The sequence below is a fragment of the Convolutriloba macropyga genome, chromosome 8, assembly GCF_964194025.1.
Source record: "Convolutriloba macropyga chromosome 8, txConMacr16.3, whole genome shotgun sequence".
Classification (NCBI taxonomy): Eukaryota; Metazoa; Xenacoelomorpha; order Acoela; family Convolutidae; genus Convolutriloba; species Convolutriloba macropyga.
The window spans coordinates 59,351,960-59,368,508 of NC_134475.1; the positions used below are offsets into that span (position 1 = coordinate 59,351,960).

At 35.4% G+C, this 16,549-nt stretch overlaps 2 protein-coding genes across 2 annotated transcripts in view; both read left to right on the plus strand.

Moving 5' to 3' along the window:
* LOC142344881 (uncharacterized) overlaps positions 1-4,411 on the plus strand; it is a 54,799-nt gene extending 50,388 nt beyond the window's left edge. Inside the window, exons 12-13 of the mRNA XM_075396925.1 lie at positions 3,642-3,815; positions 4,205-4,411. Coding sequence (XP_075253040.1) covers positions 3,642-3,815; positions 4,205-4,394 — 364 coding nt within the window. The 3' untranslated portion in view covers positions 4,395-4,411. The remainder of the gene's footprint in view (positions 1-3,641; positions 3,816-4,204) is intronic.
* Positions 4,412-6,470: 2,059 nt separating this feature from the next.
* LOC142344882 (uncharacterized) lies at positions 6,471-12,580 on the plus strand. The gene is made up of 4 exons (XM_075396926.1): positions 6,471-6,671; positions 7,061-7,245; positions 9,886-10,032; positions 12,223-12,580. Exons 1-4 carry the CDS (start codon positions 6,523-6,525, stop codon positions 12,369-12,371), a joined length of 630 nt encoding a protein of 209 aa, XP_075253041.1. The 5' UTR covers positions 6,471-6,522; the 3' UTR covers positions 12,372-12,580.
* The last annotated feature ends 3,969 nt before the right edge of the window (positions 12,581-16,549 follow it).

Below are 16,549 nucleotides of genomic sequence, written 5' to 3' on the forward strand. Positions count from 1 at the left end.
ACCGCCCAGCTTAGTGGGCTTGCCCGGACCTGAGTCTCATGATATTTCAGTACTGAATCATAAAAATTTCATTATGATTTTTACTATGGCCAGAGTTCTGATCATGGCACTTTATAGACATTTCATAGTAAAAATCATATTAAAATTCTGAACTTAGTATGAACATAATGAACTTCAATTCTGTAATTATTATGGACATAATGAGTTTTTTGTCTGTTTTTGAGCTGAACGGAATGAAAACAATGCTACTATCTGAGACTTGGGGACAAAACTGGTTAGACAATTTAAACAATTAATTCGCCAAAATAATGGATAACTAAAAAGGAGTTCACATGGATATTATTCATATTATTCACATTCACATTACTCACATTACTCGCATTACTTCACATTCACATAATCACATTTCATGGATATTATTCACATTCACATTCACAAGCAAGGATATGCAGAATTAGTTTAACTGGCACTGACAATGGTACACTGAATTACTATCGCTGGTACACTGAATTTCCCAGATTTGATTGCTGTTTCCTTTCCCAGATTTAATTTTCCCCCACCACATAGCAGATTCGAAACTCAACACGAGAAGGTGAAGGTGTCCGAGTGTCCATCATCACTGTTCCATCATACAACAGAGACTCAAATCGTCAGAGCCTCTTTCCCAGATTGACCTGCAGCTTTTCCACTGTCACACTGGATAGTCAAGAGTAGCGACAGAATATTCCTAAAGCAAATCTAACGCAGAACATCATGTTCATCCTACTTTCAGAAAAAAATGCTTTCTGGATTTATACTGAACATACTTGGCTAACAAAGTACCCTTAGGTCACTCTGATTCAGTACTGAATCGTCAATATACTATTGGAATATACTGATTCAGTAATGAAAGTCTATGGCACTCGGGTGCGGGTGTATCTTTTACGCCCCCAGGCGCACGTGCTATTTGTTCTATTTGTTTACATAGTAACGTGCTATATAACAACATATAATTTGTAACGGGGGGGGGCGTAAAGAACACTTGGGGGGGTCGTATAAAACACTGGGGGAGGGGCAAAACAGAATAGATCCCAATGTTAATTTACCCAGGATGACAAAAAATGTAATGGTGACTTCCATATTATGGTTACAAATCGCATATAAAAATTTGTTTCCCACTTTTCTGGCCAATTGAGCAATAAATCCCTTATTTCAACAATACAGTGTTATAGAAACAATATGTAGGCCAACTACTGATTGCAAAAAACTCTACCAAAGGATTTGAAGAAAAAAAGACCGAAAAAATTTCAATCGAAAATCGGAAGTTAATCTTCTGCTTAAAATTTTGGGAAATGAATTTTTTTTTTAAGAAATTCTTCATTGAGACGCTGATGATCAAGATAATTAACGAAAACATTTATTAGTTTAAACTTGATGTTATTGAATAAGCATGTTTTTGAAAATTCAACTTTTCATAATGGGAAGTAGTGTATTTGTAACTCAATCAAATATGATTTCAATCCGCCTTACAAGTTCACCTGCTTTACATATCTCAACAGAACTTTAAAAAGAAGAATTTTCCAAACTCAGCAGAATTATCCTGGAATTTTTCTATTAAATATGAAAAGATAAAAGAATCAATGAGGTGAAAAAATTGCAATTTGCACATTGCAGACTTTTTGTGAGGACAAGATGGAATAGGAACATGCCCAGTACATTACTCTCATTGGACATCTTAATGTTTTGGTTATTCTGAAGTTCTCAATCATGATGATAATCTCCCTCGATTTACGATCTGATGAACAAAAAACAAATTTTCATGAAAAAGTTTAGAAAAATAATATAGAATCGAACTTCAACAATAAGACAACTAAAATGTTTTCTGATAGGCGCATATTAAACTAAAGAAGAGAAAAGGGGCTGGCAAAATGATAACTTCTACAAACAAAAAATCCATCATCCTTTGCACAAGGCTTATATCTGAATTCAAATGTTCAGATTAAGCAGTCGTTTATTACTTCTTCTATAAGAAGTTAGAGAGGTTTACTTCATAATTTACTCCACCCAATTAAAAACTCTTCTCGCTTTTTTCATAATTCATTCTTATATTGTTCTAAATTAATTTAAAAAAACTTTTACTATACACTATTAAATTGGAAACCTCACAGATTGATATAATTCGAATGTCATTCTTATAGTAATTTACGGTCGGTCTGAGTATCAAAAAACTCTTAATATCAAAACTAACGATATAAGTTTCATCAACTTGATAGTGAGATTCATTTAAAAAAGAATGAGATTTCTCTAATATTTCTCTAAAATTGTCAGCTAAAATGAGATAAAGAGTAACAAGTTGAAGTTAGTCGATAGCCAGATTGCTTGACAAAAAATAAAGGCACAGCACTAAAGAGATTGAGCTGCAAAATAACGGACCAACTTAGAAGTAAAGAAATGCAACTCCTATTTTTCCATGTTCCTTACACCCCAAAAACGTTAAGCCAGAAGTCGCCCCAAAAACGTTTTCCTAAGCCAGAAGTCTTTGATGCTTTGCATGGGTTATTTACTTCCTCTGCAGTTTTTGGCAACCAAAAATGATTAATGAATAATTTTAATAATTAAGGTAGAAAAATTAACACAAAAGCTAAAAACAAAAAGAACCAAAACTAACTTGGTGGCTGAGAAATGCAAACAATGGTTATGATTCTGATTCCGCGACATGTAATTGCATGTACAACTAGGTCCAACAAGAAATGAGAAAACGCTAGTCACTTAAAACTTTGGAAATCGAAGGACTAAAGGTCTGCATGGTGCTCTCTCAAAAGGTTCTAAATATTGTTGAATATGTACTTTGACTGTACTTTCAGTCTTTTGAATAATTCATTTTTAAAGCTGCCAGAAGTCTTTCGAATGTAATATTTTGTAACTTAAGCGAAATTAGTTGAACATTGATTCACTTTAACTTTGCACAAATTAATTAAATAATTGAATGCTCTTTTTGAAGTCCAAATTGAGATAAAATAGTGCTTTTGCAGCCAATGTTTTAACGGATGTTTTGTATGTGGTTTACTTTTTTCATTTTTGGTTTCTTTGATAAACTCAATTCTTCAGTTTTTTTCAATTAGATTTAGCGCTAATGTTTTTTGCTCTATTCGCTTGAGTACAGGAATTTAATTCGAAAAGAACAGAAAGAAGCTCTGTTCTCGTTTAATTTCAAAGAAAAATTATATTAATTCTGCAAAATTATTTGTATTTTGTTGTGTTTTCAAGATTGAGAACTTTGCTATTTCACTGATTGAGAACTTAACTATAGCTACAGAACAAATATTTTCCAGTCGCCATAATGTATTTGGTTTTATAACTGCTCATTTTTGTCGCCCCAATAAAAAGATACCAAAATGTGCAAATGGTTCGCTATACTGTGTTCTCCAGATTGATTCTCATCATTGAGTAAAATATCTGTTTTTGTAGGACGATTTTAGAATAAACGCTATGTGCGAAAAAAAGTAGTTTTGTTCTTTAAAAATTTGAAGTAAAGCAAGCAAACTTGGACGAATTTTCTCGACAGTTCCCTCGTTTACTTCTAGTTAGTAAATGCAAAACGTTTGCAACAAACATGGACGATTTTCTTTCCTCTTTTTTGGGTAATAAAAAATTTGTTTCAGTGTGGGAACACTTCTGAACGTACTGATGAGTGATCGGTTTTATTTTGCTGCTGAGTTCAAGTACAACAACCCGGAACACCTGGGAGGAATGGTCATCTATGCGCCAGAGTGCTATGCTACCCAGGGAAGCTCACCCGACAAATCCAGTGGATACCTTTACATGGAAAAGAACGGGTTAGATTCCATTGCACTGTTTCAATATTTCACAATTATTTAAAAGAGTGCTCGAAGTCTCTGATACAGCATAGTTTAATGCAAATAGCGCATACGACTAGCTTAGAATGCTATAGTAAATTGTGCAAGATAAAGTGGATAAGCTTGAAAAAGTTTGACGCTGTTAAAAAGCGTCTGTTAAAAAGCTGAAAAAGCGCCTGTTAACTTATTTAAAGTTTGAAAAAGTAAATTTGACAGCAACATAGACGTTTTGAAGAAAATCAATAGAAGTTAACTTCTGGCTATGTATATAGCAACTTTAACTTGTTTTTGCTGTCATTTTAACTGGCATTTTAACCTGTCTTTCTGCATTTTGTGTTAATTTGCGTGCTTAATTGTTAACCAACCAGGTGTAAAATGCAAAATGATCCAGTGTTCCAACGAGACCACGCGCTGAGGGCAGAGCATAACAACACCCTGGACCCACTGAGCTACACTGCCTTTGGGTGGCAGGGCCAGACTTCTTCTGTAGTGTACGTACACTGCATTGTCACAGCATGTCTCAACATCTTGGACTCTAACTGTGTCGCGCCAAGTTAGTTTTTCGACGACAGATCCAAAACTTTATAGTAATAAAATTTCAAAAAACTTTTTACTGGGCACAAACAAGTTTTCAATCAATTTGGTCTTATGACTATATTATTAGAATCAATATTTGTTTGATTCAAAATTCTCCTACTGCTTCGCTTATTCGTAATCTTGTCTCATTAGGGGTTGCTTTACCCAAAAATTATAGAGTAAATTTGCATTTATTTGTAGTTGAATGTCAGAACCAATATTCCTCTTGCTGCTAGGACAATAGATCGAAAGACAACAGATCGAAAGCGAGAGTTGGGACAATAGATCGAAAATTAAATTATTTAGGTTGCGTATTAACCAATCAGATTTGAGCGCTCTTTTATTCTACAGTATATAACATGTTGTGTTGTGACGTTTTGTTCGGTTGTGATAGATTCGGTGACTTGTGAGAGAGCCGAAGTGAAAAAAGCCGATTGAAAGAGAGCCGAAAATTGATTTAAATTATTATTCGGTAATTTTTGCAGCCAATTAAATTGTCTTCTGAAATGAGACTACCAAATTCTCAACCAATCATAACCGAGTACTTGAGAAAGAAAATTTTAATATTTTCTTGTAAAAGAAACTGAAACCGAATTAATAAATAACTATCTTTAAATTATCGCGGGCAATGGCCATGCCATAGCGGCTTATGGCACTTGATATAAAACTATCACAACCAAACATGAGACAAATTAACCAACTTAAGTTTTGTTCTTGGTAATCAGCTAACAATTTATGGTAATTAAAGGCAACTTTTTGCTTTCGGCTCTTTTTAAATCAAGTCAGGTTTCGGCGCTTTCTAAGGTCGGTTCTCTTGCACTTAATTAATAGATTCATATCAAGTCCCACGGGCCAATAAGGCAGGGCCATGGCTAGCGAGGCATTGCCATAAAATTGGTTATTACATTGCAGCTCGCAAAAAATGCTTAATTTCAACCAATAAGAATAGAGATTAATTTTCGATCTATTGTCCCAATTTTTTTGTTTTCGATCTGTTGTCCTTTTGTTCTATTTTTCGGTCCCCATTCTTCTTTATCCACTATGAACAAGGCTGATCTTTATTTTAATTATCGATTTATGAAACAAGCAAGCGAGAAAACGTTAGCAGAATTTACAACAAAAAAATTGAAAGGTATTTACAGAAATTTGTTATAAGATTTCACGCCCTCAACATAGGTACATTTAGAAGAGTTAAAGTAATTACAATCCAGGCGCTTTGTGAACAAAATCAGGTTTATGTAACCAGAATTTTTGAATATAAATAAATTAAATTTACACTTTTTGTAATCAAATTTCACAGGTTTTGTTAATAATTTCGCGTGAAGGTAAATGTAGACTTAGATGGCAATTTAAGAGCTCAGAACAAGTAATCAATTGTCATGTTGTTGGATAGCAGACTGCTGACCATTTAATTAATTAAATAATTGAATGCTCCTTTTGAAGTCCAAATTGAGATAAAATAGTGCTTTTGCAGCCAATGTTTTAACAAATGTTTTGTATGTGGTTTACTTTTTTTCATTTTTGGTTTCTTGGATAAACTCAATTCTTCAGTTTTTTTCAATTAGATTTAGCGCTAATGAGTACAGGAATTTAATTCGAAAAGAACAGAAAGAAGCTCTGTTCTCGTTTAATTTCAAAGAAAAATTATATTAATTCTGCAAAATTATTTGTATTTTGTTGTGTTTTCAAGATTGAGAACTTTGCTATTTCACTGATTGAGAACTTAACTATAGCTACAGAACAAATATTTTCCAGTCGCCATAATGTATTTGGTTTTATAACTGCTCATTTTTGTCGCCCCAATAAAAAGATACCAAAATGTGCAAATGGTTCGCTATACTGTGTTCTCCAGATTGATTCTCATCATTGAGTAAAATATCTGTTTTTGTAGGACGATTTTAGAATAAACGCTATGTGCGAAAAAAAGTAGTTTTGTTCTTTAAAAATTTGAAGTAAAGCAAGCAAACTTGGACGAATTTTCTCGACAGTTCCCTCGTTTACTTCTAGTTAGTAAATGCAAAACGTTTGCAACAAACATGGACGATTTTCTTTCCTCTTTTTTGGGTAATAAAAAATTTGTTTCAGTGTGGGAACACTTCTGAACGTACTGATGAGTGATCGGTTTTATTTTGCTGCTGAGTTCAAGTACAACAACCCGGAACACCTGGGAGGAATGGTCATCTATGCGCCAGAGTGCTATGCTACCCAGGGAAGCTCACCCGACAAATCCAGTGGATACCTTTACATGGAAAAGAACGGGTTAGATTCCATTGCACTGTTTCAATAATTCACAATTATTTAAAAGAGTGCTCGAAGTCTCTGATACAGCATAGTTTAATGCAAATAGCGCATACGACTAGCTTAGAATGCTATAGTAAATTGTGCAAGATAAAGTGGATAAGCTTGAAAAAGTTTGACGCTGTTAAAAAGCGTCTGTTAAAAAGCTGAAAAAGCGCCTGTTAACTTATTTAAAGTTTGAAAAAGTAAATTTGACAGCAACTTAGACGTTTTGAAGAAAATCAATAGAAGTTAACTTCTGGCTATGTATATAGCAACTTTAACTTGTTTTTGCTGTCATTTTAACTGGCATTTTAACCTGTCTTTCTGCATTTTGTGTTAATTTGCGTGCTTAATTGTTAACCAACCAGGTGTAAAATGCAAAATGATCCAGTGTTCCAACGAGACCACGCGCTGAGGGCAGAGCATAACAACACCCTGGACCCACTGAGCTACACTGCCTTTGGGTGGCAGGGCCAGACTTCTTCTGTAGTGTACGTACACTGCATTGTCACAGCATGTCTCAACATCTTGGACTCTAACTGTGTCGCGCCAAGTTAGTTTTTCGACGACAGATCCAAAACTTTATAGTAATAAAATTTCAAAAAACTTTTTACTGGGCACAAACAAGTTTTCAATCAATTTGGTCTTATGACTATATTATTAGAATCAATATTTGTTTGATTCAAAATTCTCCTACTGCTTCGCTTATTCGTAATCTTGTCTCATTAGGGGTTGCTTTACCCAAAAGTTATAGAGTAAATTTGCATTTATTTGTAGTTGAATGTCAGAACCAATGTTCCTCTTGCTGCTAGGACAATAGATCGAAAGACAACAGATCGAAAGCGAGAGTTGGGACAATAGATCGAAAATTAAATTATTTAGGTTGCGTATTAACCAATCAGATTTGAGCGCTCTTTTATTATACAGTATATAACATGTTGTGTTGTGACATTTTGTTCGGTTGTGATAGGTTCGGTGACTTGTGAGAGAGCCGAAGTGAAAAAAGCCGATTGAAAGAGAGCCGAAAATTGATTTAAATTATTATTCGGTAATTTTTGCAGCCAATTAAATTGTCTTCTGAAATGAGACTACCAAATTCTCAACCAATCATAACCGAGTACTTGAGAAAGAAAATTTTAATATTTTCTTGTAAAAGAAACTGAAACCGAATTAATAAATAACTATCTTTAAATTATCGCGGGCAATGGCCATGCCATAGCGGCTTATGGCACTTGATATAAAACTATCACAACCAAACATGAGACAAATTAACCAACTTAAGTTTTGTTCTTGGTAATCAGCTAACAATTTATGGTAATTAAAGGCAACTTTTTGCTTTCGGCTCTTTTTAAATCAAGTCAGGTTTCGGCGCTTTCTAAGGTCGGTTCTCTTGCACTTAATTAATAGATTCATATCAAGTCCCACGGGCCAATAAGGCAGGGCCATGGCTAGCGAGGCATTGCCATAAAATTGGTTATTACATTGCAGCTCGCAAAAAATGCTTAATTTCAACCAATAAGAATAGAGATTAATTTTCGATCTATTGTCCCAATTTTTTTGTTTTCGATCTGTTGTCCTTTTGTTCTATTTTTCGGTCCCCATTCTTCTTTATCCACTATGAACAAGGCTGATCTTTATTTTAATTATCGATTTATGAAACAAGCAAGCGAGAAAACGTTAGCAGAATTTACAACAAAAAAATTGAAAGGTATTTACAGAAATTTGTTATAAGATTTCACGCCCTCAACATAGGTACATTTAGAAGAGTTAAAGTAATTACAATCCAGGCGCTTTGTGAACAAAATCAGGTTTATGTAACCAGAATTTTTGAATATAAATAAATTAAATTTACACTTTTTGTAATCAAATTTCACAGGTTTTGTTAATAAATTTCGCGTGAAGGTAAATGTAGACTTAGATGGCAATTTAAGAGCTCAGAACAAGTAATCAATCGTCATGTTGTTGGATAGCAGACTGCTGATCAAAAACCACATGAAGCTCATTTGGTGAAGTGAGATCAATACTGTTGATGACATAGCCAGGCGTATTTGCAAGATAACACGGACGAGTCCATACCTTTTAAATTGATGATTTGGGGGGCATTGGAGTGCTCAATATTGATTGTTCGAAATTTGCTGTGCTAGTTAGTTTGTTTTGAAAATTAGTGCTGCCAAATTATAAACATAGGGTGTCAATATTACGGGGTTCTTCGTTTTTGTTTTTCGTTCGTCGTTTAACTCATATTATTTGTTTTACATTTTCTACGCCCCAGAACTGAAAAACTTTTCATCATATGATCATGCCGCTCTTCAGCCATTTTATTCATTCCAGAAGTCATAAGGACGCTGAACAGTCCTGAATTGTAATTGCATTGTATGATGATTCTACAACTGACTCACTTATCTTCTTGCTAATTGTACGACTTAAAGAGGAAAAAAGGTTGATCGACATTTTTTAAACGTTGGCTTCTATTTTTGTAGGGTGTGCTTTAGAAGCAGTCAAATTGCGCACGGACGTGTTTTAGTAATCTGCTGATCGAGAAGGGGAATGTTTAAAGGATTTCCCGGAATAATTTCCGGGAAGTAGCATTTAAACATTTTTGCTAGATTTTGACAACAAGATTTTTTGAATTCTTTTCCTACTTCCTTTCCCTTTGCACGGACTTCTCTGTACCCTCTGTTTCTGTTTTCCTAATGAGATTGTTGTCATTAATTGATTAATAACTATTTATATTTCACGTTTTTTGGCCAACAGTTGTTTCGAAGTCGCAACTTGAAGAAATGCTATCAGGTTTTTTCTCCAGATATCAAATTAGGCATGCCTACTACGAGTCGGTTCCGAGTCTTCCAGCTAAAGGTTTTATTTTTCAAGGTCTACTGTGAGATGCACGGTGACTCACTAAACTATTTCAAAGTCAATGTATCAGAGGACACTTATGGAATGAAAACTAAAAATTAATGGGCTTCTCGATTGCAAACAGGAATATAAATTGATTGTTGTTTAAGTGCAGTTTTGATTGTATTATTTTTCACGTGCTTCGGTCAATTATTCACTCAAATTCGGTATTTAAGTCCATCTATTTGCATACCAAGCCTGTCGTATTCGGCCCTTTTATTTGGCAGTCTGCCGGCGGCTATCTCTGATTATTTTTTAAATTGCTGGTGTGGAAAAGTGACCAGTTCAATTTTTATAGCTGACCTGGCTTGTGAGCCTGGGCAATCAAGGAGAAGGAGGGCAGCTGATGAGTTGGTAGAAGGGGGTGCACTCAAGACTCTGACCATCTCTTCCCAGCCCCTCTACTTTGCTTCCTCAACCAACAGAATGAGCAGCTCTCAACTCGGTAACAATTATAGCCTCCTGAAAAAAACGCCCCCCCCCCCCTCCAAAAAAAATCTGACCCTCTATAATTGATATTGTCGCATCAATTAAAGGTGTACGGCCTAAAAAAGCAGCAATGGCTCAGCTCAATCTTCATTAGACTGTTCATGATAAACCAACAGAACGAAAATATTAATGTGATGGCAAGTTTGTTGGTTTTGCATTAGGAAAACACAAATGCTTGCCCCAGCCGAGACCAGATGGTTATCGTACAAGATTCTTGCAAGGCAAATGTTGCAAGATCTTAAAAAAATTAGATGAAATACTTTCAAGACATTGTATCGGCTTGGAAGATTTTACAATAGTCTTGAAAAATCTTGCCAGATAACCATTCGGATTCGACTATGGTTGTACTAAAATGGAACCATTCAACATGAACAATATCTTTGTTTAATTGCTCTTGAAGGAAGTTCATAGCAAATATTGTAAACGTGTTAGTCTTTTTATGCAAAATTTTTGCTTGACCATTTTGACTATTCAAGTGACTTTTACGCCCTTGACTTTTTGCGTTTTGCGTCATCTAAAATTCTCTCTCAATCACAATTTCAAGCAGCTGAACTCAATTGGTGGCAATTTAATACTAAAAGTCAGATGAAAAGTGCTCCAAATTTAATGCCATTTTTCACTTTAAATCTTAATAGTGGTATATGTTAACCACTATTGTGGTTATTTTAAGCTCACTATTGAATTTTTTAGTCCCATTTAGGCTCCCCCTCCCGCCGCCTAATTGATTAGAGCTCCCACTAGTCGTTCGAGAACAATTCTTCCGACGTTTAGTCGGTTATGTTTTTTATTGCCATTATGTGTGAACAAGCTAACGCGTGTTTTTGGTTAGTAGCCTGATAAGAAGCTGAACTAGCCGCAACAAATCATCATGTTATTATACAGATTTAAAGCTATCAAAGGGTTCATTATACCCAATTTATCCTCTTCGATCTTTTCGTTCAATAATAGAAATACAAATTAGCAGTTATTATTACCAGCATGTTTTCTCATAACTAAACTCATACATTAATCCCATTCACGAATGTGACTTCAAGGTTTTATGACAATTTACTCAAAGCCCGTATACCCAATTCACATTGATTTTTTCGTTCCGTAGTCCCAGTACTAATTAGCAGAAAATAGTTCTCACAGGTATGATTTAACAAGCGGATGATTTAATCCCATGTTTGGTTGTGATAGTTTCAAATCAAGTCCCACGGGCCGCTGAGGCATGACCATGGCTATTAAACATAATAGTTTATTACTTGTTCGGTTGTGATAGTTTCATATCATGTCCCACGGACCGCTGAGGCATGGCCAGGGCCATCAAGTGTAATAAAACATACGGGTAATAACGACTGCTAATTTGTTGTCGGATTACTGAACGAAAATATCAAAGTACATTGGGTATAGTGGCATTGGGTATTTTGGCATTGGGTATAATGGCATTGGGTATTTTGGCTTTGGTATATTTGCATTGGGTAAATTGTTCTGACACGGACTTCAAGGGTGACGTCTTAACAAATAGACGTACCAAAATATAGGATTTTCAACGAATGTGATTGATTGAGATATTTTAAAAAACTGTACCTTAATGCGTGCAATTAATTAAATGGAATATAAACTAATTCTAGATTATATTTTTTACCGCATCTGACCATGCCTCGAGGACCATGGGCATATCTCAGCGGCCAGTGGGATTTGGTATGAATTTATCGCAACCAAACATGAGACCGGTTTCTCCCCAAAATATGGAGAATTTGTTGTTCAATCAGCCAATGAGAAAGTATAAAATAGCATAAAATGTTGGATGAATTTTGGGTATTGTGTCACATTGAACATAAAGGCATTTGTTTTTTTGCCCTGACACAGCATCTTACAGAGTAAAAGGAAGCCGTTTCAAAAAACAAAAAAGAAACTAAGGTTAATTTAATTCAGCTTGGTTATCAAATTTGGGTCACACAGATGAACAACAAACTATTCATTAGGGGTGTTTAATGACTTTTGAGACGGCCCATTGCTGTTGTATATTGACGTTACATACAATTGACTTCTTCCCAATTTTCATCCGTTTTTTTTGCCTTTCAATCTTTAGTTATTCTTACCCTCCGCTCATTGGGTGAGAGAAAAATTAAATGAGAAAAAAAAACAAAATTTTTATTTTTAGTGAACAACAACATGCTGTCTGCTCGCTCCACCCAACTGGCCTTCTTGTTTGTGACCACAATGGCTCTCTTGCTGGCCAAGTTTACCTACTCCTGGCACAAGAAGAACAAAATAGTCAAACAAACAAAATATGAAGTCTTGGTTCAGTGAAATACAGAAACGCAGAGTGAATAAAAATTGGACAATTCGGACTCTCAAAAAATGCAAAGACGAAAACTGAACTGTTGTCAAAAAGAACACTCGACAAACTAATACATGACTTTTACAATTCACTAACCTTTACCTTCTAAAAAGCAGCCGGCGCTGACGACCATAAAATCAAAGACAGTAAAGTGATTTCGTCAATGATGGGTGGCAAATATGAGGGGGGGGGGGGGGGGTAATAAAGATACTCACCCAAGATAAAAAATCAATTTCCTCCTAGTTAATACCCAAAAACATTTGAACTTTGTAGAACGAATGATGTCAAATTGTTATAAAAACTCGCTGCTGTTATGCTTATTAAATATTAAATACTTGAAAAAAAAACAAGAAAACCCCAAATAAAATTCACATTTATCTGAAGTTTGATGAAACTCGGAAAGTTGGTTGAAATCGTTTTTCGTTTTTCAACTGGGTTTTAAGTTCTGCCCCGACCGGGGCTAAAGGTTATCTGACCATTAAGCTAGGGGGGGGGGGGGTGGCTATAATGGGAAAGGCCCCTTTTTATATCTATCGGCATATGTTTCAATCCCAAAACTTCTTTATTAATCAGGATAATGAGCAAATATATATCAAGTCACACTTAAGTGAAATATTTTCTGTAAACTGTTATATATACATATGAAAAATTGTTGTAAAAAATTAAGACGGATTTTGTACAAATGAGTTTTAATTAAATACGTTTCAGATGATAAATATTTCTCCTATAATGGGACCTGGACGTTTCAGGATGAGGTATTTCGCCAGAGGTTGAGGGTCCCAGCTCTCAACAGACCAATTTTTCGCTGCGTAGGGTTAAGGCTGGTGTCATACAACTACCTAAGAACACAATACAATCATTTAAATTGAGTTAGACAAAACAAAACAGAACAGTACTCGGGGCTCAGATTTCTCCAGTGAAAAGTACTCGGGGCTCAGTACTCGGGGCTCAGATTTCTCCAATTGCAGGTTATAATCGGAATCAGTCCCGGAATGAATCACGGGTCGTGATGGCCCAAAATGGGAAGAATATGGGCAGAGTTCTGCAATGGTGGTGCCACCCTATCAACTAGTACAGGAGCCCAATCTACCCTCAGTTAATTTTAATTGAGTCTTTTCAGGTATCAGCAAAAACAAAAGCATACATCTGGGCCCAGCATTGATCCATGGGTCAAACTACACAGTGCTTGCTAGTTTTCTGACTATTTATGAACGATTTCCTGGCTTTTGTTGACGACTTTCCTACTTTCTTGGACAATTTTCCGACTATTTTAACACGATTTTTTGACTATTTTTGAACAAATTTCTGACTATTTTTGGACAATTTCCCGGCTTTTTTGGACGATTTTCCGACTAAATGTGGGCAACTTTCCGACTATTTGTGGACGATTTCCGGTTTTTTTGACAATCTTCTGACTATTTTTGGACGATTTCCAGGCTTTTTTTCACGATTTTTTTTACTATTTTTGGACAATTTCCCGGCTTTTTTTGACGATTTTGCGACTATATATGGACGATTTTCTGACTATTTTCGGATGATTTCCCGGCTCTTTTTGACGATGTTCCTATTAACTACGATTTGGCTTGGACTCTTACCACATATGAGCAATTATTAACATAAAGGGAAAATAAGATGGTTGCTCGCATGTACTTTGAACACAAATCAGAGTGATATGGGGATGGAGGCTGCTGAAAAGCAGCTACAAATCATCGTGGAAAGTAAAATCTGAAATATTTAAATGCGCCAATCGTAGATAACAATATTTCTTAAAAAAAACTATTATTGAAAAAAAACGACTGAAATTTTTACCTTTTGCTGCCGGGGATTGATTGATGCAATATTAGTTTTTCTTAAATAAAACCTACCCATGTTAGCCTACCCATGTTCAATCATAGATCTGATTGAACTTTTTCTGAATCTAATTCAAGAGAAACACTTGCGTTCGTTTTCGCCGTTTCCTCAGGCTTGCAATTCTCCTTAAATTTTAAGTTTGCCAGCTTAAATTTTAAGTTTGCCAATCATAGCCTACCCATGGTAGCCTACCCATGTTAGCCTACCCATGTTCAATCATAGATCTGATTGAATTTTTTTTTGAATCTAATTCAAGAGAAACACTTGCGTTCGTTTTCGCCGTTTCCTCAGGCTTGCAATTCTCCTTAAATTTTAAGTTTGCCAGCTTGCCAATGCCAATCAGAAACTCGTAATGAGAAATCCATTAGCTAAAATAATAAAGATAACACTCGATAGAGTAAAATCTTTTCTCTCTCTAAATAGCTACTATTCAATTGTGATTTCTAATCAAACGCCGTCAAATGTAGAATTTTGTATTTTTATCGTTAGAAGGCTTCTAGTTGGGGACTGGCTAGCGCCCAAAACTCTATCAAATTTGAAAAATTCTTCGAAGAAAAATGAATCCGTCTGACAATTAAGTATAGAGTTTTGTCCCCTGTGCTCTCTCAAAGCTGTATAAAAAAATATTTGCTGCTCACAATAATTAATTTCCTTTCCAAGTAATGAAAATAATAAGTCGTCGAAATGTAGTTAATAAAACAACCAAGTATATATCGGTTCTTTGCCTCGTCGAATTGAAGCTAAGAGTTATGCCCAGAATAAATAATTACGGAGTAGAGAATTAATGAACACAATCAAATATTCTCCATTTATTCAAGTTTAAGAATCATAAACAACTTACATCAGTTGGAAGAATCCCGATTCCACTAAATCAGAGTAATTTAAGCCAATCCGAAAGATCGATTAATCGCTCTTTTCAACACTTTTATTCTTCTAGGAAAGTTGAACTCACGCGTCAACTTTGTCTCTCAAACTATAACTAACATATTTAACGAACTACTGCTTTTCAGATTCGCAAATCTCTCTCTGGTCGTTTTTCTTGTGCCTAAGGGTACTCAACCAGTTTTTTTATCAGCAAAACGTAACGTGTCGTTCCTTTTAGAACATTCTGACCTAACGTCTAAGTGTTATAGTTGGCGTGGAAGGTCAGTCACAAGATGCCACTTATCTTATGTTGATGTTTGTTCGAGATGACCGGAGCTGCGTGTTTAACTCGGTTTGATAATTTCGGAAAATGGCACAATCCATGTTTTATGCTGAGCAATATGTGTGCAATTTTTTGCACGCTTGCTTTTTCCTTCCTAAGTAACGAATACGCATCCAATTTAAACTATGATACCTTTGTTTCCCATTTAGGCTGGAGTAATGTTCCGTTCTAAATAAAACTTTAACCATTTCCTTAGAGTCATAAAAAAAAGGAAAATTAAAACTTAGCTTTTTCTGTCCCTTATTCCCTTGAGGAATGGCTTCAGTGCGAATACTTTGGGATTGAAAGGTAATTTATCCCAACTTTCCACTCTGAACGAGGCCTTGGTAAAATGTTTTGACTCTGGAAAAAATGTCGTTTCTTTCAAAGGAATAAAAGAAACTAATCTTTCATCATTTTTCTTTGTTTACTTTAAAAGCCAAAAGAATGGTTTCGGGTACTGGAAAAAGCCCGTTGTTTTTCTCAATGTGTAAGGAATTGTCCTGGGAGTGATCAGTTAAAATTTCATGGTGATCGGACTTGAGGTAGTAGGGTTTTCAGGACTTGCGGGGGGTCGCAAAAATATAGACGCTTGGATTTGGGACAATAGGGGCCCTGAAGCTGTACCAGAGAGTAGCAGATCAATATTTCATGCTCTGATAACTCAGTCAAGGTGTGCACGCCAATTCTTGTTTGCCACTGAACATATGCAAATACCAATGAACTAGCAAATCACCAACTAACAAATTCATTAAACCTTAATTCCTACTAGCTTTCATTTATCTACTAACTTAGAGCGCCAATGGATTTTCAATTATATCAGTCTATTCTCAAATTTCATCGTCGTGGAACATTTCCACAAGATGTCAATTTTAATCGACAAAAAAAGCACCATTTTAAGCAATTATGTAGTCGCTACAACAAACCAAAACTAACTCTATTTAATAAAAAGACCGGACTCAAAGTATTGCATTCGAGGAATGCAAATTTTATTATCCAAAAACTGCATCGGGACCACGAGCATATTGAAGCAGTTAGACTCGAGTGGCTTGTTAAACAATCCTACGATGTCCAAGGAGCCCGGTTTATTGTTCGGGAAGTAGTACGCAA

Excerpts from the sequence above, each read along its gene's own strand:
- LOC142344882 (XM_075396926.1), top strand. The coding sequence starts at position 6,523 with ATGAGTGATCGGTTTTATTTTGCTGCTGAGTTCAAGTACAACAACCCG. Across the intron at positions 6,672-7,060 it reads CTTTACATGGAAAAGAACGG|GTGTAAAATGCAAAATGATC; the intron begins GTTAGATTCCAT and ends TTAACCAACCAG. Across the intron at positions 7,246-9,885 it reads CTCTAACTGTGTCGCGCCAA|CTGACCTGGCTTGTGAGCCT; the intron begins GTTAGTTTTTCG and ends CAATTTTTATAG.